The sequence below is a fragment of the Takifugu rubripes genome, chromosome 5 (genome assembly GCF_901000725.2).
Source record: "Takifugu rubripes chromosome 5, fTakRub1.2, whole genome shotgun sequence".
NCBI lineage: Eukaryota > Metazoa > Chordata > Actinopteri > Tetraodontiformes > Tetraodontidae > Takifugu > Takifugu rubripes.
The window spans coordinates 12,661,212-12,683,338 of NC_042289.1; the positions used below are offsets into that span (position 1 = coordinate 12,661,212).

Sequence of the window (22,127 nt, forward strand, 5' to 3'; positions counted from 1 at the left end):
CTGGCAACCGGGGCGCCTCTCTCCATCATCCGTCACTCCTCCATCAGGAGCCGATCCCCTCGCCAGGCGGATTCTGGGATTCTCCCTCTGGTTTTTTCGCGACTTTAGTTGGACCAAGGTTCATGTGTCGGCGGAGTCTCACCTGTCAGCAGCAAAATGCCGGTGAGACGCGGTCACGTTGCGCTCCAGAACACCTACCTGGACACGATCATCAGGAAATTCGACGAACAAAGTGAGTGCTCGCTGTTGGACTTGACTTTTGGACGCCATCATAGAACAGCAGAGATATCTAGAGCTTTGAAACAAAGTGGCTTTGATGCCTTTTTTGTTGTGCTTTAATGATTAAAACGGCACAAAAGACGGAATATTTAACATTCTTAATTCTTTGATATTTGCAAATTAATTTTTGCTCATCGGGATTCTTGCTGAGACCTCAGATTTGTTTTGCATTTACTCCTTTTTATTTATTTCCTTTCCATGTTCTTTGTTTTTTTTAATGTGACGTTTCAGCCTTTCATCTGATCTCCAGATTTGGAGATCAGCCTCCGAGATTCTATTTGTTTCCTTTCCATGTTCTTTGTTTTTATTTAATGTGACGTTTCAGCCTTTCATCTGATCTCCAGATTTGGAGATCAGCCTCCGAGATCACAGGGAGGGAGACTAGATAGCCGACAACTTTCTCAGAGTTTTACCCAGACCTCACCTGTGTGCTGGTTGGTGGTCGCGCACACGCACAACCAGGTGAGCGCACGTGTCAGCGCTGCTTAGCAACGGTGTGACGACCGTGCTCTTCCTGTGTGTGTGGGCAGCAGACTGGGAGAGTAGTTCCACCCAGTCACACCACAGGAGGATAAAAGGCTCAGCCACGTATCGCAGAGGCCTCGTTCGGCCAATTCTCCATTAGCGACCTCCAAACAAAGTCGGCCTCCCGTCTCGCTCTTAAAAGCCTCAACAGTCTGCATTTCTCACTTGTTTCCTGAAAGCAGATAATTCAAATTCAACTAAAAAGCCGGTCTTGTCAGATCCAGGCAGGACACTGTTGTTACAGGTTAGAGGTCAAATTTAAAAGCTAATCCAGACGGGCGGCAATAAGCTACTTTGAGAGCAGGTGTGAGAGGGAAATATTGGCGAGATGGATGACGTCTGCGTTGTTTCCTAATGCTTAAAAAATGTGTCCGTTTTTAGTTCTAACTGTAAAAAATCAAGATTTGGCTTGAAGATGGAGTTTATACGCTTAAGCTACAAAACAGGTGATAAAGCTAGCTCGCCAGGACTGTTACGCAATAGCTAGCTAAAGTCTTTTGACCTTTATGAACAAGTGGCACAAAATTAGGTCACTTTGTGATTTTATCAGTTTATAACGAGCACTAACAGCATTCAAGTCATTTGTGCCGAGTAATTCCTGGCTAACGGACGTTAGCCATCGCCGTGATTCTGCCCACCTTTAAAAATTTGCTGTACCTGAGAACATCATCCTGACTGTCAGCACCATCGATTTATCAAACAGCACATTTAATTGAGGCTTTGAGGACAAAAGAAAAGATCCGATAAAAGATCGATGCCTCAGACGCGGCCACTGAACCACCCACGTGCTCGCGCGGTCCATTTGTTGTAAACATGCGCTACATGGCGCGCGTCTCCTGACGCCGGCGTGAACTGACCCACTGTGTCTCTCCGGTCACCAGACCGCAAGTTCCTGATCGCCAACGCCCAAATCGAGAACTGCGGGATCATCTACTGCAATGAAGGCTTCTGCCAGATGTTCGGCTTCACGCGGGCGGAGATCATGCAGCAGCCCTGCACCTGCCAGTTCCTGGTGGGACCCGGGACCATGAAGAGCGCCGTGGCCCAACTGGCCCAGGCTTTGCTGGGCTCTGAGGAGCGCAGGGTGGAGATCCTCTACTACTCTAAAGAAGGTACGGCTGGAGAATAAAGAAGGTTTTGAATCACACAGGAAGCATCTGGACAGCACATCTGGGCCTTGAGATACAGCTTAAAAGGTTTCAGTGGTGGTCCAAGGCTGAATGTATAGCTAATGAGCCCCCAGCTGCCTCTGGAGATGATGTATGTAGGGATGACGCTTTGTCATAGCAGCCATTTCACCGCGGGGGCGAAATTGTAGGTCTGATGGCGTTGGCGGTGGCAACCGTCCTGGGGTATTTAAAAACTTCCTCTTGACTCCAGCGTCTCCCTTTTGTTCCCCTTCAGCTGGACCACGTTCCTACTGCGCTGATTCTGACAGCCGATTCCTCTAATTAAGCGGCTCCGCTCGCCCGCTCGGGTATATTTAATTACCCGGGCTAATTAGACCTCACCGGGTGCGGTGGGCGGGGCCAGTGATGTCATCAGATGCCTATGGAAGGTGACTGGAAACGAAGGAGCAGATCCCAGTTTCAGCCTAACTGAGCTCTTCACTCTGGTTACTCGGGTTTACCGTCTGCTACTCCCCTCTGTGACTGCCCATTTGGGCATGGGGTGTTGAGCTCTGTTGTCATGGAAATGTAATCAGGCAGCGGGCTCAAATCCCCGAGCATCTCTTTGTTTTGTCGCCTGCGTCCCGCTGGGCGCCGAATCAGAACACGCAGAGGATCTTTCAGGAGAGGAAGCCCGTTTCTGTTGCCTTCACCTTCACTCTAAAGCTGTCGGAGTTTATGGAAGAACGTGGCTGGAACAGGCCGCCCGTGTGTGTGTGTGTGTGTGTGTGTGTGTGTGTGTGTGTGTGTGTGTGTCGTCTGCTGTCTCGGGTTTATTTTTAGACCCCACTGATTGCAGAGTGAAGTCAAACCTGAACGACGTGCTGCTCATTTAGCTTTTTTTTTTTAGCTTCACCTCCCTCACACCCTCAAATTGCCCCCTTATTCTCTCCTTTCTGCCGCTCCGTCTCGTGGTTTCCGTTTATAAAATATAGCCTGCTACACACACACACACACACACACACACACACACAGAAAAGAGGACTGCTGTGATTGAGGGTGTGTAACTCAGACACAAAGGTGCCGCTGATGTCTGTGTCCGTGTGTTTAAAGGGACCTGCCGACCGTGCACGGTGGACGTGGTCCCCGTGAAGAACGAGGACGGGGTCGTCATCATGTTCATCCTGGATTTCCAGGAGCTGATCGATCGTTCCCTCACCAAGTCGGGCCTGAGGCAGCGAGTCGCCCAGGGGTGGATTTACTGTAATGCTTTTACACTTTCTTGGTCCTCTGTCCTCATTATCGTCCCTCACAGTTCAGGAAGTGGCGCGGGACACTTTCACACTCCTGAACCCAGTTTGTGTCTCAGGCCAGAACCGGAAGTTGAAGATGAGGCTGCCGGTGCTGCGGTCCATGAGGCGACCCTCGCTCTCCAAAGACCAGTTTGAAGGCGTGGTGGTGGACTACCTGCAGGTGGGGCGCACGACTGGTGGACACCTGACTGTAAACTGTAAAAGGAAGCATTTAAAATGAGTGACAACGCTCTCTCTCTCTCTCTCTCTCTCTCTCTCTCTCTCTCTCCGTGCACGTGGCAGCCGAACAGCGAGGACGTCCCTCTCAAAGAGTTCCGGATCCCGTCCAAAGAGAGCTGCATGCAGTCTGAGACGGAAGCTCTGATAGAACAGGACCTGGAACCTCCCTCCCCGGCGGCGCTCTCCTCGGCCCAGCAGCGTTCCCTGCTGCCGGACCGGCTGGACCCGAGCGCGGCCTTCCCGGGGGGATCCATCCCTCGGAGCTGCTCCCGTGACAGCATGCGCAGTATCCGGCGAGCCTCGTCGCTGGACGACATCGACGGAATGAGGTCGGACTGGAGCAGCCGACCCGGTGACCCCAGGAGAAGCAACAGTGAGTGTCGGGCGCCATCGCTGTTTGGGGACAAAATGGCGGCGTTGAAACGGTTTTCAGACCCCGACGCCAATGTCGCCGCTCATTTCTGCAGATCTCAAGACCAGCGTTCTGAACTCCACGTCGGACTCGGACCTGGTGAGGCCCCGGGCCGTCGGCCGCATCCCCCAGGTGACCCTGTCCTTCGGCTCGGACAGGCTGATCCCGCCGTCGCCCACCGAGATCGAGATCATCGCCCCCAGCAAGATCAAAGACCGAACCCAGAACGTCACGGAGAAGGTCACGCAGGTCACGCAGGTGAGAAGGAGGTCCATGAAGCTTCGGTGCCCACGTGTGCGTCTCTGTAATGGAAGATTAATCAGGCTGCTCACCGGGGGGCTGCGTGTGTGTGTGTGTGTCGGTGTGTGTGTATGGGGGGGGGGCGCTCGTCTCATGGCATTACTTCTGCTGCCATGTGCAGAATTTTCACTGGAGACAAAGTCACGACCAGTTACTGTCAGGAAAACCACGCCTGCACACGCTTCCTGTTTCGCGTCAGATAGAGAGGGAGGTGTGAACTAATGGTTTCGCACGAGGCGCGACATCGATGCCGCCACAAACGCAACGCAGCCGATCACGCCTCCGATGTGAGACGGACCCGTCGGTGAGGCCGAGAGCGCAGGAGTTACTGTGACTTTCAGACAGGAAGCAGAATCCGCTCGTTTTGGAGAGCGTTGCAAAAGCTCGCCGTCCCTCCGTGTAGTCGCAACGCGGCCCCCCGACCATCAGAAGGCCTCGAAACAAAGTCTGGCAGAACATTTCACTCGTTATCTCGAGTCCGGCAAACACCATGTACAAGTTTGGACAAAAAGTGCGTCCGCCTGTGTCGGCGGAGCGTTTGCGGCTTGTTGCTTTTTTTGCCGCTGGTATGTCTCCTGTCCTGCAGACAATTTATGGTCCAAGGCCGCGCGCCTTAATCTTGTTTTCTGTAAAAACAATCTGAGGCTTGTTGAATCCAGGTCAAACGTTTGTTCCGTCGTTTACGGAAAGTGCTGCTCACATTCAATTACTCCCGAAGTCGTTGCTGACTTCTGTCCGGTAGGTTTTATTGTCGTGTTGAGCCTTTGGATGTTGACGAGTCTTTAAGTTTTCTGTTTGTGTTGTTCTGTGGCTTCGTCTTCCGGCATTCGTTGGGTGTAAAGTTGTTAAACGTGTCTGAATGTGTTTAAATACCGCAGAGTGTGTGTGTGTGTGTGTGTGTTCTTGTACTTGCTACATACTGAGTACCAAAACCTGTATTCTCCTAGCTAAGTGAGGACACTTTGGCCGGACCTTCTAAATACAACCATGACAGGAACATTAGTCAGGATGGTTCAGGTTAGAGTAAGGAGCTGGGGAACGCATTATGGACTGGAAAGTCCTCATAAAGGTGGAAATCCAAGGATGTGTGTGTGTGTGTGTGTGGTTTTCAGAAGTTCTATAGAGGCCCGATGATGAAAATGGTGACGACTGCGAGGCCATTGAGCGGCGCTCAGTTTATTGACCTTGGCCCATGAGGCTAATGGAAGCCGGGGGGGGGGGGAGCTGTCGTGCTCCCACATCTGCATCTGTCCGACTTTTTATCCTGGTTAAACAGCTGGAACTGACTCGCTGTTGGAATCAATGTCCAAACGTGCCGATCACCGGAGTCCAGAGATCATGTGGCCCTTCCTCTCAGCGGCCGTAGCTCACTCCCGTTCTATTACACAATGCTTTTTTTGCTGCCCTGCCTTTGTAATTGGATTTGGACTCGCACCTTACAGAAGGGAAATGAAGGTTGACATTGATCTGCGCTCGCATCGATTTGTCTGCACAACACGAAGCTGTGCACAGCGCGGCGCCATTGATTCGACTGTCGCTTGTAAAGACGAGTAACATGCATGCAAAAAACCCTTGTAGCTCTGAGTGTGTGTGCGTGTGAGTGTGAGTGTGTGTGTGTGTGCTACTTTAAGGAAGAAGTGTGTTTGTATTGTGCCCCCTGGCTGCGACTCGGCTCACGGCAGATTTTGTTTGGATTTTTCCCAGCGCCGGGATTGTAGCGCTGCGTTTGTAGCGGCTCTCGCGGCTTCATAATCTCTTTGACATTCAATAGGATTAACATTTACAGATAATAGGCGATCGATGGCGTTACACAAGAGCAGCATCACTGGACAAATGAAGAGAAATCAATGGAAGAGGTTCCATTCCTGCAATTGTGTTTGATCCTTCGTAGAAGCTGCAGATTGACAGGTAGATGTCAGGAAGGCCAGCACGCGTTGCTGATGCTTAAAGGATCCATAACAACTCACAACCACCAGAGTTCCACCTGTTTCCTAAACTTTTACCTCCTCTTGGGTTGTATTTTCTGTTAAAAAGCGTTTTTATTCCCATACAAGAAAGTTCCAGCAACCCAAAAGGCAACAAATGTCCTCTGAAACACGCACAAGACAAGATTTAATAAATCCCGATTATTTAAGCTGCCCAACGTTGGCGACGTCGCGGCGGGTGAGAAACGGCCATCGTTTTACGCCCGCGAAAAGGCTCCGGATCCGACGGTCTTTCCCGAGGTCGAGCCGGGACGACGTTAACTTTTGGCAGCTGCTTAATGAGCGGCGGTGGTGGGGGCGGATGTCGTCACGCGCCGCAAAGGATCATTTAATTTGTTTGAAAGAGGATCCCAGAGCGAGGGCTGGGCTACAGGCGGGGAGGATGTGCTGGGTGGACCAAGTTGCCTTCTCCCTCTCCGTGTCTGTGGTCTCCTTTGTTTAGCCCGCGGCGCTGCGCACCAGCATGAGCTTCAAGCATAAACTTCAGCCTGTGAGTACTGACTGGCTTTTTCCTTTTAACCCCCCCCCCCCCCCCCCCCCCGCTTGTTTGTCTGTGGTGTGTTGTTGCTGTGCGGTCCCCCTCACCGCGTCCGCGTCGCCCTCCTCCCCCAGCTCACCTGTTGACCTCTGCAGGTCGACACCGTTGCCCCCCCCCTCCCGGGTTTGAACGCAGACGCTGCAGCTCGACTTGCTTTCTGGGAACCGCTCCCTCGCCGGGCCGCGGCGCCGGGGCGCTGCGTGCCAGCCGGCGGTGGCAGTCGTTCGCCGCCCGCCGTTATGAAACGGAGGGGGGGACGTCGATCACGTTTCTCGGATGAGCGCCTGCGAGTGTTTATGCCCTCATTAACGCGCTGCCTTTCCACATCTGCTCAGTTGCTGAGGCACAAAGTGAAATTTGCCGATTGCCTCGCAGAGCATCCCGTCGCCGGCGTGGCAGAGCGGCACAAAAACGCTCTTTCCGTCCTTTGTGTTTCTTAACCGTATATGGCCAAGCACACACTGCTGGAGAGATTTTGTCCATGAGAAGTTTCTTTTGACTATTTCTGGTCATTGTGTGACATATTTTTGTACAATTCCTGTGTGAATGTGTGTGTGCAGCACGTAGGCAGTTTCTGATCCGGCCCCTTCTGCATGGAAATTCTGACCATATTTATTCAAACTAGAATACAAATGAGGTCCGGAAGTTTTGGGGAGCGGGTGGATGAGGCCGCTGCACAGTCACACCAGCCCTGACGGTTAAGTCGGCCACGTAGAGTCAGCGAGCTGTCCAGAATTAGCTAAAGAGGCTCATCTGAATGGCGCCGAATCGACGTGTGCCCTTCATTCCGGCGCACAATTGAGCACAACGCTGGCAGAAAGGGGGTCATGCGGTGGGCATAAAACGGGTTTCAGAGAGCGGCAGCTGTTGAATTCAGAGCGTGTCGGATTCGGAAGAGAGAGGACAGATTCTGCTCCAGTTGAGGCTGAGCCGGGGGGACCGCGCGAAGGTGATGAAGGGCAAGAGGAGACCGCCTGGTTGGCAGGGGGGGCTTCAGCGCTTCTGGAAGGGTCTGGTTGTCTGCTGCTGTGGTGAACTTGAGGACCTGCACACAGAAGCTCTAGTGGTTGTGCCGGTCAGTGAGTTGTCCGTTCGTTTGATTGACTTTGATGCTTTATTTTTACCATATAAACGTCCCTGGAGGCGGTGCCAGTTTTTCCCGCACGTGAGGATCGTCCTCATTCTTCTCATTAGAAAATGTTTGGCATGTTGACCAAATGCATTTGTTCTTCCCTGCACACCCTCAGGTGTTGTCTCTCGGCGCGGACGTGCTCCCAGAGTACAAGCTCCAGGCCCCACGCATCCACAAATGGACCATCCTTCACTACAGCCCTTTCAAAGCGGTGTGGGACTGGGTCATCCTGCTGCTGGTCATCTACACCGCCATCTTCACGCCGTACTCGGCCGCTTTCCTTCTCAACGAGGTGGAGGAGCAGCAGAGGCGCACCTGCGGCTACACTTGCAACCCGCTCAACGTGGTGGACCTGTTGGTGGACGTCATGTTCATCGTGGACATCCTCATCAACTTCCGGACCACCTACGTCAACCAAAACGAGGAGGTGGTCAGCCACCCCGGGCGCATCGCGCAGCACTACTTCAAGGGCTGGTTCCTCATCGACATCGTGGCAGCAATCCCCTTCGATCTGCTCATATTCCGCTCCGGGTCCGAGGAAGACGGGGACGCAGTGGATGTCAGTGGCCCCCACACACAACACAGTCACAACACCTGAACCTTCAGGACAGACGTGTATCTTGTCGTTAATCTGAATTTGGCTTCCTCCTCCAGCCCCAGACGACCACCCTGATTGGATTACTGAAAACAGCCAGACTGCTGAGGTTGGTCCGCGTGGCCCGGAAGCTGGACCGCTATTCGGAATATGGAGCCGCCGTCCTTCTCCTCCTCATGTGCACCTTTGCCCTCATCGCCCACTGGCTGGCGTGCATCTGGTACGCCATCGGCAACATGGAGCGCACAGGCTCCGCCCGCATCGGCGTCATGAAGATCGGCTGGCTGGACAACCTGGCCGAACAGATCGGTAAACAGTACAATGACAGCGACGCAGAATCTGGCCCCTCCATCAAGGACAAGTATGTCACAGCCCTGTACTTCACCTTCAGCAGCCTGACCAGTGTGGGGTTTGGGAACGTCTCCCCAAACACCAACCCAGAAAAGATCTTCTCCATCTGTGTCATGCTCATCGGCTGTGAGTAGGAGGGCTGAAATGAAAGGACAAATGCTCGCTCGCGTTCTCTGACGTTCGTTAACTGAGGCAGTTTAGAACAGCTTCCATGTCAGTGCAAGACGAGGTTTTTAATCCCGGTCGGACGAGGCGTAGCCGAGCTTCAGATTTCACGTTTTCAGGATGGTGTTTTTACTGTGCAAAGCTAAACGGCCTCTGTCGTCTGTGCCGCGCAGCTCTGATGTACGCCAGCATCTTCGGCAACGTGTCGGCCATCATCCAGAGACTGTACTCGGGCACGGCCCGTTACCACACGCAGATGCTGCGGGTCAAAGAGTTCATCCGCTTCCACCAGATCCCCGGAGGCCTGCGGCAGAGACTGGAGGAGTATTTCCAACACGCCTGGTCCTACACCAACGGGATCGACATGAACGCAGTGAGTTGGGAAAGAGGGGGCGGAGCATCTGACTGCAGAGGCCTCCCAGTTCGACTCTGGGCCTGATGGGCCTCTAAAAGTTGTCTCTTTACTCACAGCATGCTCTGTGTCCCTGCAGGTTCTAAAGGGCTTCCCTGAGTGTCTGCAGGCTGACATTTGCCTGCATCTGAACCGCACGTTGCTGCAGAACTGCAAAGCTTTCCGCGGCGCCAACAAAGGTTGCCTGCGAGCTCTCGCCATGCGCTTCAGAACCACCCACGCCCCGCCCGGTGACACTCTGGTCCACAGCGGGGACATCCTCACTGCCCTTTACTTTATTTCCAGAGGCTCCATCGAGATCCTCAGGAACGACGTGGTGGTGGCCATACTGGGTGAGCGGCAAACACGCACGCCACACGCGTCACGCCTCTCAATGACCAGCCTTCTTATACCATTGTTGAGTCCCCCTCCGGTCTCCAAAGCGTTCAGCCACACACTCACATTGCCCTTTACAACAAACAGCCAGAGGTGCTTGGGCAGAGTTCCACTTCCATTTCACTGTGAACATTGATCATCGATAGTTGCAGCAGTCAGATCCAGACTCCAAAGGTCATTTCTTTTTAGCGATGTGAGCAGGTTTGCGTTATCTCTCCTTTGTCTAACACTTGCTCGTCTTTTGTTTTGCTGCTATTTCTGCAGGAAAGAATGACATATTTGGCGAGTCGATCAACCTGTACGGGAGGCCGGGTAAATCGAACGCTGATGTCAGGGCTCTGACCTACTGCGACCTTCACAAGATCCTCAGAGATGACCTGTTGGAGGTGCTGGACATGTACCCCGACTTCTCCAACCTCTTCTGGAACAACCTGGAAATTACCCTCAACCTCAGAGATGTGAGTGCCAGCAGGGGGCGATGACGCGTTCGGAGGCGTAACTCCACTCCAGTCAATAATTACCAACCATAATTTACACAAGTGTGATATATGATGTAGATTTCTGAGTCACTTAAGCTGATCTGTATCAGGCAGATAGAATAAACCAGCCAAGTCCGGACAGAGACTGTCACTGTAGCTACCGAAGAGCGAGGCATCGGAGGAGCTCCCTGCGCCGTCGGAACCGACCTGGTGAGTGGGGGCAACACAACCCAAGTGCTCCTATTATCTCAAAAGGAATGACGGAGTCCCCTGTAACTCTGTGTGGGCAGACGGCACGGACCATGAAGATTCTTACCACGATCAGTCCTGTCACATGGTGAACCACCACCGGGGCACCATGGCAGAGTCACCTTGGGAAGACCTCTGCAGCAGCGTTAGCATCTGTTCCCAGTCCAGCGACGAAGAGATGAAGCCTGTGGACCGTAACAGGGTGGAGATGTACCCCCCCGGTGGAGACAGCAGAGACTACCCTGCCACGGTGCTCAACCTCGTGCCCCACAGCGGGGCCTCAGCTGGATTGGGGCCTTCTGTGGACCTCGGAGGGCCGCCGTACCCAGGTTGAGTCCAGGAATGTTCGATTATTGAAAATGTGTCCTCAGAGGTGAGTAACGGGCCTTTCTGCTCCGCAGCGGCAGCCTCTTTCAACGTGCCGGGTCTGTACGGATACTGGCCGGAACGCAGGGCCAGTCAGTTTTCCGAGAGCCAGATAAGGGCGTCGTCGGTCCGGGCCGGCTCCCACCCTCCGCCCTGTGCTGAGGATCGACCAAGTGAGCTGGAATCCAGACTGGAGTTGCTGCAGTCCCAGTTGAACAGGTCAGTTTTCTCACGCCAGTGGGACAAAAAGAGGGGGCACCCGGATTTGAACCGGGGACCTCTTGATCTGCAGTCAAATGCTCTACCACTGAGCTATACCCCCGCTGGCTGGTCAGGGGAGGAGACGAGGAAAGACAAATAAAGATAAGAGAGTGTGGGGGGGGCGAGTGTGTGTCCCTGACCCGTTCCTCTCCACCCGTTTGTAAAGGTGTGCTCTGAAAACGGTGCTTTCTCTTTCCCTCCATCCAGACTGGAGACACGGATGACGGCAGACATCAACGTGATCCTGCAGCTCTTACAAAGGCAGATGGCGCCGGTGCCTCCGGCCTACAGCGCCGTGTCCCCCGGCCCTCACCCGCCTCACCCCACCACCCTCTACAGCACAGGGGCCCCCATAATCCACTCGGTCCCTCCCATCCAGGCCTCCCACATGGACAGTACCTCCTCGCTCCTACAGGTCTCTCCTTTGACTACTTAAACCACATATTTTTTTCAAACGCTCTGTTTATTTAAACGGTCGTCTTTTTGTCAGAGTCCGGACCCCGACCTCAAGCACAAATCCAAAGACTCCCTCTCCAGCGGGATCCAACTCACCGTGGCCTCAGACGACACCATGTCCATGTCTCCAGAGTCCGCCCAGCCACATCTGCCCCCTGTGGACCTCACGCCCCCTCGCCTGGCAGAAGAGTCTCCCAGACTGCACTGCAGCAGCCAGCGCTTCCCCTCCCTCCCCGACCACCTGCAGCTGTCCACAGAGGTGCATGACATCCACAGGCATCTTTCTGACCCCATCCTGCCTGGAAGCTAGGACGCCATTGACGCGTGTGGACGGGACCGCCGTGTTCATCTTCCTCCGCTCTGTTAATTCCTTTTCGTTCCTTCCTTCCTTCCTTCACGTCCTGCGAACAGAACGGTTGTCCTCGTCCATCCGGCTGGACAGCGCGCACACCTGCACGTGCAGCTGTGGCGTCGTCGTGGGTTCAATGTTGAAGAGAGCTCTCAAAAACTGCAGCTGTGCACCGTTATGGTTGATAAGTGTATAAATAGGCCCGCTTCCTCCCACTTCCTGTACCTCAACTTGATCACGCCATGTTGAGTTTTCTCATACTGCCATCTCAGCCAATACTCATATATGGACTATATATCTGAGATATATATATATCTCAGATATATATATATATATATATATATATCTGAGAGATATATAGTCGGTTGGACTGAACCCGAAAGGCCACCTGTGATTGGATGTACAGTGGGAAGGAGACTCAACGTCTGTGTGTTTATGTCAGTGTGCGAACTGATTTTGATTTTTTGTCTCGGTTACAGGGAGACACACCTAATAAATATGTTACCGAGAGTTTTAAATGAAAGAAATGCGACGGTTTGGGTGTTTTTGGAGAAGATATCAGACATACATGTTGCTGTCTGGCATACTGTGAAACAAGAGGATGCAGGATCATTTTCATCTCATATTTTGCTTTCTGACATAACCATGGAACAGCAGGATGTTTTTTTTTTATCAGTAGAAGGGTTCAAATGCGCACAAACAGAGCAGGGCTGATTTGTAGATGACTGTACATTTGCACTTATAGTTGTCTTTTCTCCATAAATGTTGACCTGGTTTTGCTTCCTTTGGCGTCGGTTCAGTCCTCAAATGTTTTCCAGCGTGCTCAGACCTGATGGACTAGACTGAAACTGTTCCTGTTACCCCACATGCAACCACACAGTGAATGTATTGGCTTTTTAAGTAGGCATTTGTATTTATGTTAATTGTTTCTCGGAGCACAGATTCCTGTTATTCAGGGTTGGGTTTTTTTTTAGATTAAATGCAGTGCTGTTACACCAGGTGTCCTCACAGTATTTATTTCCCAGAGTTTTCAGAAAAGCACTGACACGCAGAGGCATGTGTTTATTTAATGCATGTGTTCACTGTAAAACGATTTTAACAATAATACAATAATAACATCGTTTAGCGGCCTACGGGTGCCAGTGGTCCACAAATCGCATTTGTAAATGTTCATATTAATGAATTGATTTAAATATATATCTATATTTAGAAATACGGCAGCTAAATTTTAACTTTTAGACAGTTATTCAAAGTTAATTTTACGACTGCTGCTGCCGCAGTGTCAGCGGTGCTCCACCAGGGGGCGACATCTCATCGCAGGTAAACGCGATATTCATTTCCGGTCGAATCTGCATCAAACACACATTGAATCATTCTTGTTGAACCATCTATGGGGATTTTCTCTCCTTCAGCCTTTACTGTCACGCTATCGGCGTGCGTACAAAAAAAGAACAACCATGTAGCGATAGATGATGCTTGAGAATCTTCATAATTTCTCCCGTCAGCTATTCTGTACGCCGGGGGTATAGCTCAGTGGTAGAGCATTTGACTGCAGATCAAGAGGTCCCCGGTTCAAATCCGGGTGCCCCCTCATTTTGCTTGTTTCCAATTATATTTAGTACATGTTTTTCTTGAAGCCGTCACGTGTCGTAAATACCCCGATACCGTCGTGAAACCATTATTCTGTATTTACACACGCAGGCGTTGGTTTTCGGCCTACAGCCTTTGATTCATTTGAGCCCCCTTATTAAATCATGCCGTGCCCAGCAGAGGACGTCCTGTCTCTTCCAACGATATCCCCGAGTTTGGATCGGAATATTCGCAACTTTGTTTTCCTGCCAGACAAAACGAAGACGGCAGGAAGAGTTCTTTCCTCGGGGTTCAGTGATTCCAGGAAACAAACTCCAACAAAGGCAGCACACTGACACGTTTGTCCTAGGACATTGAGTAATACAATTTATTAGAGCAAATTCAATAATAAACTTTATGAAAAAGCTACAACATTAACACTTGGCTTACCGACATCTTAAGTTGATATATTTATATGTATGTACAGTTTGCCTTGTAATGGCATGCTACAAGGACATGATCATTAAAATGTTCCAAAGAAAAGAGAAACCAAAAGGCAGACTGGGGAGAAACGTTGTTCAACTCTCCCCCCGACACGGAAAATCCTGCCGCCCGAGAACAACCGTCCGCTCGGAAAAAGAAAGACCAGAAAAAGGGTGTAGCGAATGCTTAGAGGACGCTGCTCCGCTAGGTTCTGAGTGCTGCTGTACACGTCTGCTGAAATAAAAAAAAGAAACACACCACAGCAGTAACAATATGGATCCCTCCGGTTCATTTACAGGAAAAGCGGAAACACACCCATGTGACAACACCTGATATCGGAACGCTTCGAGTCCACAGTAAGTCTACGACACTCCTACTCATCACGGGGGGGGGTCACCTTCTCAAACAGGCGGCCGTTCTCTGAACATATCGGACAGACGGCGCTCACGACATCGCAAAATCTCTGCAGGCGCCTGCTCGGGGGGGTCCCGAGAGGCCCAACACTGACCAGTGAGCCAAATAAATAAGAGCTTTAAACGTGGAGAAGAGAAGAAAGACGGAGGACAGAAAATGGAGGAAGTGTAAACCGGGTTACTGCGGAGCCCCAGCAGGAGGCGCCGCAGGCGTCGCCCGTCCTCCACCGGGAACGTTGACTATCGTGTCCACACGTGTCCTTATACGCGCAGGATCTCCAGGCAGTTGTTGTAGCAAATGGCGATCCAGTCGGGCTGCGTGGAGGCCCACTGCACGTTGTTGATCTCCCCTTCGGCCGTGTAGGCCAGGATGGGGTCCTCGATGGCCCGGGGCATCTGCTGGATGTCCCAGATCAGGGCCTGGTGGTCGTCGGCTGAGGGGGAGAGAAGGTCGGGGTCAGAGAAGGTCGGGGTCAGAGCGGCGGCGGAACGCGTCGACAAATCTGACATCTCCGGTTGGGTTCTGTAACCGCGGTTACCTGCCGTGCAGATGTGACACGAGGAGTGAGGCGCCCAGGCGATGCCGTTGACACACGCGCGGTGGTTGTTGAGCCGCGCCACCGGCGTGCACGGCACGCGCACGTCCAGGATGACGACCTGAAACACAGATATCAACGACGTTTGAAACCGGGTCTTCCCCATCCTAAAAACCTCCCGGTGTTCCGAGGTTTAACGGAACAAAGGCGGGGCGGGGGGGGGCGGCGAGGGCTGGACTCGCCTCCATGCCGTCCATGGCCATGGTGGCCAAGTAGTTGGGGTCCTGCTTGTTCCAGCAGAGGCGGAGCAGCGGGTGGTGCTGCGGGTCTTCGTAGATGATGGTGCTGTGCTCCAGGTGCCGCAGGTCGAACATCCGGACCGACCCGTCGGCTCCCACGGACGCAAACATGTCTCTTCCACCTCCCGCACGGCTGAATGCGATGTCATACACCTGCGCACACGCACGCACACACAGTTGATTGGACCGTTCTCTTGAACCGTGCGCAGAACCACACGCTGCACAGCAGCACGGACCTCTTTGTCGTGAGCAATCAGCTGGGTCTTCACATGTCCAGACACCAGGTTGACTCGTCCCAGTACCTGACCCGTCTCCAGCCCCCAGATGGTGCAGGTGGTGTCGATGCTGGAGGTGCCTGCGAGGGTGGGGGTGGGGGTGGGGGGGGCAAAGTGGTCAGCAAGTCAAACAGCAACCAGCATGTATTTGCTAACAGCGCTAACAATCTTTACCCAGAAGATTGGGATCGACTTCATTCCAGTCAAAAGAGGTGAGCGGGGCACAGAAATCGGAATTCTTGTTGTTATTTAGCAAACACTCCAGGCGGGTTTCTGTGTCGCTGACCTGGGTGACACAAGCGAACACGTTAGTGCATGAGAGGGACATTTTGATCGTCTTCAACCCATCTGCTCCTACCCTCCAAATTCGCAGGTAGTCGCCGCTGGTGGCTAACAGATCTGGGTAGATCCCCTTGGTGTCGGGGATCCACATGATCTTTGTGGTGGGGTAAGGATGGTCAAACGTGTTCCTGCAGACAAACTCTGAACTCTCCTCCTCCAGACCCACCAGCTGAACCTGGAAACGGGTAAAAACAAATGACTTGTTATTGCAGGAAGAAGTGCTCATCTATCGGCATGGCGACGGGTTAGAAATAGCCTTAGCTATATATAGTGCTGGGATTCTCCCGTTGAAATAGAGCATTTATTACACGCGTCCGGGGGTTATTTTTTTGGTGCTTTCGCATTACTGTTATGAACAAAAACAAACATTAAGATTGTTCATCTTGTGCAGCGTAAGACAACTAGCATTAGCACTAGCTGGCTAACGTTACGGTCTTTGGCTTCACGCTAGCTCGCTGATGAATGGCCGCTACGCACCTTGTTGTTGTACTCCTCCACGAAACTCCCGAGGGCCAGGCGAAAGCGTTTGTCTGGACGGACGCTCCAATTCATCGCGTACACCGTCCATGGCGCCTCGTATTTGTAGATTTCTTTTCTTTTCCCGTGGAGCGACATCCTCCCGAACTGTTGTCTGGAGCAGCTAACACGCTACTGCTAGCAAACTGCGAAATAAGTAGTCCGGCCAGCAAACTGTTACCAGCGATTTAGCGCGTAAGAGGAATTGTAACAGCTGTTGTGGTAGCGAACATCTATTTAAACAAATATAATATAAAAGCAGGATTTTGTACCACTTCGTTTAACAAAGAGTCGCATTGCTCGTTGCGTCCACAAGTTAAAAAAGAATCATCGGCTGGCAAGAGACTTCCGGTTGATATTTTCAAAACAAGAGATCACTGAAGACGTTAATCTGTTCAACTGGAACGTCAACCGGATTTATTTACCTGCCGAATTCCTCGATTTTAGGAATTCGAATTTCATGTTAGCTTTTAGCAGTTGATTCAATTTGTTATTTACATTTTTATTGGAACTACACACATGAGGTGGTTTTTGGAAACTTTCTTTTCATGGAGCTCTACAGCCAACTAACCCTGTTATATATGTTATATACAGTATATTATATCACAAACAAATTAACCTAATGTCTTCTGCCCCTCGAATGGCCTTTAAAGGTTTTTCCTCTCTACATCTTCATTTCTCGTTGCCTTAAAGGATTTGGATGTTCATAAAATTGAAACCCAGAGTATCATCTGTTTCTCAAGCGTGTGAAAATAATAAAATGAAAGAAATAACTTTGTTTATAAAATTCCCACTCTGCTCTGGGCTATTGACCCGCACCACTTAAGTTCTCAGTCATCCAAGTCTCTTATATCTAAATCTTGATTAAAAAGAATTTATCTTGTGGTAATTCTCTGCCTTCTTTATATATCGGAGACATAGTTGTTATATTCCTATCATACATATTATTTATTATATTCTCATTAATAGATTCACCTGAATGAACCAGCCCTTCACTCTCCTTTTCATTACCAATATTTTAAATATTTTTTACCGGAAGTATATTGGTCGCACTATTTTACGCTTGACAAATCGCACCTGTAGTTCCGCATTGTGGCCGCTGGGTGGCGGCGTTCTGAACAGGATTAATTCTGTTTTTGCAATTCTTTAAATATTCAATTCAAAGAATTGACACATTGCAAAGACAGTCAATGTAAATACAAGGTAAGACATGAAAAATGAAACTTGTTATTCTCTGTGCTTCGATCTGCGTGAAATGCAAGGCGCACAAACCTGCTGGATAATATATATTTAAATTTAATAGTCTATTTGAGTGGGGATATGGGTCAGAGGCAGGATGAAGCCCGTGTAAAGGAACTGCTCTTGTTTGCAGTTCCAAAGATATTTAGGGTGCTTTTTACTCACTTTTTGTCTCTTCGACGACATTATTTCTCTCCCCCTATAATAACATGAAGCGTTTGGGATGGTGACGTCACCCCGTTTGAACAGCCAATCCCGGCGTCCCTTATTGGGAGGTGAGCAACACCGTGACAAGGACAGCTCAGGCGACCAGAGTTCAGCCAGCTTTCCGTTTCTTCTGACTCTAGTTCCTCCGGTATGGAATTTAAATAATGTAGAACATTTGACCGAGACATACACCGCAAGCTGTGGTTTTCTCGTCGGAAATAATCCTTCTGCGTCCATGATTTGCGTGGTCTCCACCGACTTAAAGTTGCTCCACAGTTAGCCACCGTTAGCATGCTAACGTCAGGTTGGCTAAGTGCTACAGAGCAAGTGGTGGTGGAGGGTTGGCTCTGGGATTAAAGTCGTCATTTGTGAGAATGTGAACACACGTTCGTCTTCAATCGAGAGCTTTTGGAGCAGCCTCGCATGTCCGATGACCTTTTATTTTAGGTTGAGCTGGCAGAAAGTCGCTGGCTAAAGTTAGTGTTGCTAGCCACATCTTACAAATCGATTCATCAGCGGATTCGCCCACATATGGTACTTAATATGAGATTAGCCTCCCCCAGTGGTGCTGCTGTGTGCTGCTAAGTTTATCTGGGTAAAGAGCAGCTTTATCTTAACCCTGACACACGGATATTTCCAGGTTTTCCGGGCTGACCTGTTGAAGACCTGAAGCTGGAGCAGTGGAACATGTTCACCGATCTTCTGAGATCATTTGGACTGATGTTTGTCCCGTTGCTTGTCTCTTCAGGACCCACCATGCAAAGAGCAGCGGTTCTCCTGATCCCCGCGCTCCTCTTCCTCCTGGCCGTCCCTGTCTGCAGCGGACGCTACAACGATGATTTTGATGACGGCGAGGACATCGTGGACTTCGACGACAACGACTTTGCCGAGTTCGAAGACATGAACGAGGACCCCCAACCCGAGCCAGAGACGGCTCCTCCACCCCGCGCGTCGCCGCCGCAGCCTGAAGAGGATGAAGATGAAGCTACTGTGGAACTAGAAGATGGCCAGGACGGTTTTGAAGACGCAGAAAATCAGGTAGGTAGAATGTCGTGATGTGGTTATTTTACAGCTAAATATTCGTGTTCTCTCACTGGAATGTAGCATTTGGCCATCTCTTTATGATGTTTAGGATAGAAATGTGACATTAATGTTTCCCCAGGATCAAGACATGTACAACAAATATGACCAGGAGGAATTTGAAGGGATCGGTGACATGGAGAAGACGAGTCACTCCACCAAGGACCCCCTCATAATCCACACGGTAAAACAGGTTTTGCCGCTTTAAACTGACCCGTTTCCTCACACGAACTCATCAAATCCATCGAGAGGAAACGTGCCAGATGTCCACGGTGGCGGTTATCCCCCTGACTGCTGCGTCTCTGCAGGTTCCTGCTCATCTCCAGAACAGCTGGGAGAGTTATTACATGGAGATCCTGATGGTGACGGGCCTGCTGGCGTACATCATGAACTACATTATCGGCAAGAACAAGAACGGTCGCCTGGCCCACTCCTGGTTCAGCTCGCACAGGGAACTCTTGGAGAGCAACTTTGCACTCGTGGGTGAGTCCTTCCAGCTGTCGAGCAGACGCTTCCGGCTCCGACCGTGAGGCTGGAGCGCACAGAAGTACCGTGTTAAACTGCTGCCCACAGGTGACGACGGCACCAGCAAAGAAGCCGTGAGCACCGGGAAGCTGAACCAGGAAAATGAGCACATCTATAACCTGTGGTGCTCCGGACGTGTGTGCTGCGAGGGCATGCTGATTCAGCTCAAGGTACGATGGGATGTGCCCCAGACGAGGCTGTCGCCTGAGTCGTCCGCTCTTACCATGGCTCTCCCTGTTTGTTGTAGTTCTTGAAGAGGCAGGACCTCCTCAATGTTCTGGCCAGGATGATGAGGCCCGCCTGTGATCAAGTGGTGCGTAAAGCGATGAAGCTGAGTGTGTTCCATGTCGGGCTCTTTGAGGAGCGCTGAGCTCATCTCCGCTCGATGCCACCATGATTTAGTGTATTCCTCTATCGGCTCTTTAAATGGCTGTTGTGGTTTAAAAACGGCCCCGCCCTTCTGTCCCTCCGCCTGTCTGCAGCAAATCAAAGTGACTCTTAATGATGACGACATGGACACGTTTGTCTTTGCTGTTGGTACCAAGAAGTCCATGGCCCGACTGCAGAAGGAGATGCAGGACCTGGTAAATATTCTGCAACGTTTCCACCGGTGCAGCCCGGGGTGCCTTCAGTGATGCAGCCGCGCTTGTTGTGACTCACCTGTGTGTCCGTAGAGCGAGTTCTGCGGGGACAAGCCGAAGTCCGGGTCCAAGTACGGGCTCCCAGACTCTCTGGCTATTCTGAGCGAGATGGGGGAGGTGACAGATGGCGTGATGGACAACAAGGTAAAGGTCTTCCTGCGCTCTGCCGGACACTCGCCACCCAGAGATGATAAACAGGCCTCCCGTCTTTCTGCTTACGTCTGCAGATGGTGCATTATATCACAAACAACGCCGACAAGATCGAGTCCATCCATTTTTCGGACCAATTTTCTGGTCCAAAAATTATGCAAGAGTAAGAGATTCCTCTTTTTTTTTTCCCTTTTTTCCATGGATTCAGTCATATCTTCATGTCCTTTTGCAGAGAGGGACAGCCGTTGAAGCTGCCTGAGACCAAGAAGACACTGCTGTTTACATTCAATGGTGAATATTCTCGGTAAAATCTGCCCTCGTGAGCCCCACAAAGAATTAAATGCACGTTTGCTTCCTGGTGTAGTGCCTGGCATGGGCAACACATCTCCCAAAGACATGGACTCTCTGCTGCCCCTCATGAACATGGTGATCTACAGCATCGACAAGGTCAAGAAGCTCCGTCTGAACAGAGAGGTGAGCAGCTCCTCGTGTTCTCCCCGATACCGGCGTCCCTCCACGGGGCGGCGCCGCCTTCACTGTGTCCTCCTGCGTTCAGGGAAAACAGAAGGCCGACAGAAACCGAGCCCGCGTGGAGGAGAACTTCCTGAAACAGACGCACGCTCAGCGCCAGGAGGCGGCCCAGACCCGCCGGGAGGAGAAGAAGAGGGCCGAGAAAGAGAGGATCATGAATGAGGAGGACCCCGAGAGGCAGCGGCGCATGGAGGTCTGGAAAGGGCCCGTTCGGATCATGAGCGTCGAGCCCCCCCGGTGAGCGGCGCCCCGGCCTAAAACCGCTCTTGTGTTCTGTGTTCAGGAGGCGGCTCAGCGACGGGAGCAGAAGAAGATGGAGAAGAAGCAGATGAAGATGAAGCAAATCAAAGTGAAGGCGATGTGAGCGCCGATGGCGGTCGCCCCCCCCCCCCCCCCCCCCCCCCCCCGTTCGCAACAAACGTTCGAGTGCTGTGCGAAATCGGATCATCGGTGCGGATCATCCTTTTCCAGCTGCCCACGACCCCCCCCCCCGACGGGCCGCAGCTCGCACAGCATCTGAACCTTTTTGGAATCGGGACGACGCCATCGACGTTCCCTTCAGGTGTTTGTTTGTTTGCTTCCCCGCTCCTCCCCACAGCCGATCCAGCTGCAAACACATCTGTGCCTCCGGGTGTGTGTCCCCACTGCCTCTGATGCTCGCCGACGGCGCGGCTCCGCTCGCTCACGGAGCCGCCCGTGGCGTCGGATAAGTACAGCTTTGTAGCCACATCTCGCGTCATTTTCTACGGAGCCGATTCCGACAGACCCGAGCGGCTCACGAGCCTTTTCCACTCGGACAGGAACACTATGTTTTGGTATTCAGACACATTTTGGAACGGAACTATTGTGATAATATTGGATTTGTGTGATTAATATAATACACTATTTCTTTATTTATATCTTCTATGAGATTGTTTTTTGCAGCCTGTTTCTCATGAAGACCTGAGCAAATCTAATAAAATGCACTGGAGCCTGTTGGAACCTTCTGCCGTGTGCCTTTGATTCCAGATTAGATTGATTCTTCTGAGCCGAAAGGGAAATTGTGATAGACGCTGGGCGCGGCGCCGCCCTACGCGACACTTAAAAGTGACAGATGTGCAGCAAAGTGGGCCCAAAACAGTTGAAGCTAATTTTAACCTGAGCAGACCATCTACGTCCGAGCTAAATTTAGTTGCACCACTCTGGCCGAGGAGCTCAAATGGCTGCGTCCATTCAGATGTAAAGTTTATATCAACTGTTTTGCAGTTAATCCCCACGTTAACATCAATAAAAAACACAAGTGACTTGCTTGCCTGTGCTGTATACTCTTGTCTGTTAGTGTGGTTTGCATTTTAGCCTTTGGATTGTCGTAAATTTAATTTATATGCAATAAAACCCTAATCTTGCTGGTTCACTGCCAACAATAAGAATCTCGGGGAGTGACAGATTCACTTGGCTCCCATTGAATATTT

The 22,127-nt window shown here is 51.3% G+C and overlaps 3 protein-coding genes and 2 non-coding genes across 5 annotated transcripts in view; 3 read left to right on the forward strand and 2 right to left on the reverse strand.

The window, feature by feature from the left end:
• Positions 1–12,204, forward strand: part of kcnh6a (potassium voltage-gated channel, subfamily H (eag-related), member 6a) — a 12,463-nt gene extending 259 nt beyond the window's left edge. The window contains exons 1-16 of the mRNA XM_011604284.2: positions 1–232; positions 1,686–1,916; positions 3,027–3,176; positions 3,283–3,386; positions 3,509–3,818; positions 3,913–4,115; positions 7,928–8,371; positions 8,467–8,884; positions 9,097–9,296; positions 9,415–9,667; positions 9,975–10,168; positions 10,300–10,399; positions 10,480–10,767; positions 10,840–11,023; positions 11,273–11,480; positions 11,556–12,204. The exon at positions 1–232 is cut by the window's left edge and continues 259 nt beyond it. Coding sequence (XP_011602586.2) covers positions 157–232; positions 1,686–1,916; positions 3,027–3,176; positions 3,283–3,386; positions 3,509–3,818; positions 3,913–4,115; positions 7,928–8,371; positions 8,467–8,884; positions 9,097–9,296; positions 9,415–9,667; positions 9,975–10,168; positions 10,300–10,399; positions 10,480–10,767; positions 10,840–11,023; positions 11,273–11,480; positions 11,556–11,831 — 3,639 coding nt within the window. The 5' untranslated portion in view covers positions 1–156 and the 3' untranslated portion in view covers positions 11,832–12,204. The remainder of the gene's footprint in view (positions 233–1,685; positions 1,917–3,026; positions 3,177–3,282; positions 3,387–3,508; positions 3,819–3,912; positions 4,116–7,927; positions 8,372–8,466; positions 8,885–9,096; positions 9,297–9,414; positions 9,668–9,974; positions 10,169–10,299; positions 10,400–10,479; positions 10,768–10,839; positions 11,024–11,272; positions 11,481–11,555) is intronic.
• On the reverse strand, positions 11,055–11,126 carry trnac-gca (transfer RNA cysteine (anticodon GCA)). Its single transcript has one exon. It is a non-coding gene; the product is annotated as a tRNA-Cys (tRNA).
• Positions 12,205–13,389: 1,185 nt separating the features above from the next.
• trnac-gca (transfer RNA cysteine (anticodon GCA)) lies at positions 13,390–13,461 on the forward strand. The gene has a single exon. It is a non-coding gene; the product is annotated as a tRNA-Cys (tRNA).
• Positions 13,462–13,803: 342 nt separating this feature from the next.
• Positions 13,804–16,658, reverse strand: dcaf7 (ddb1 and cul4 associated factor 7). The gene is made up of 7 exons (XM_003964928.3): positions 16,265–16,658; positions 15,804–15,962; positions 15,620–15,731; positions 15,407–15,525; positions 15,114–15,323; positions 14,875–14,992; positions 13,804–14,769 (listed from the first exon to the last, which is right to left on the reverse strand). Exons 1-7 carry the CDS (start codon positions 16,400–16,402, stop codon positions 14,597–14,599), a joined length of 1,029 nt encoding a protein of 342 aa, XP_003964977.1. The 5' UTR covers positions 16,403–16,658; the 3' UTR covers positions 13,804–14,596.
• Positions 16,659–17,763: 1,105 nt separating this feature from the next.
• ccdc47 (coiled-coil domain containing 47) lies at positions 17,764–21,963 on the forward strand. The gene is made up of 13 exons (XM_003964927.3): positions 17,764–17,897; positions 18,498–18,787; positions 18,912–19,013; positions 19,138–19,312; positions 19,403–19,524; positions 19,602–19,667; positions 19,837–19,938; positions 20,029–20,139; positions 20,223–20,308; positions 20,378–20,436; positions 20,510–20,619; positions 20,702–20,869; positions 20,960–21,963. The coding sequence occupies exons 2-13, from the start codon at positions 18,506–18,508 to the stop codon at positions 21,038–21,040; spliced, it is 1,464 nt and encodes a 487-aa protein (XP_003964976.1). The 5' UTR covers positions 17,764–17,897; positions 18,498–18,505; the 3' UTR covers positions 21,041–21,963.
• The last annotated feature ends 164 nt before the right edge of the window (positions 21,964–22,127 follow it).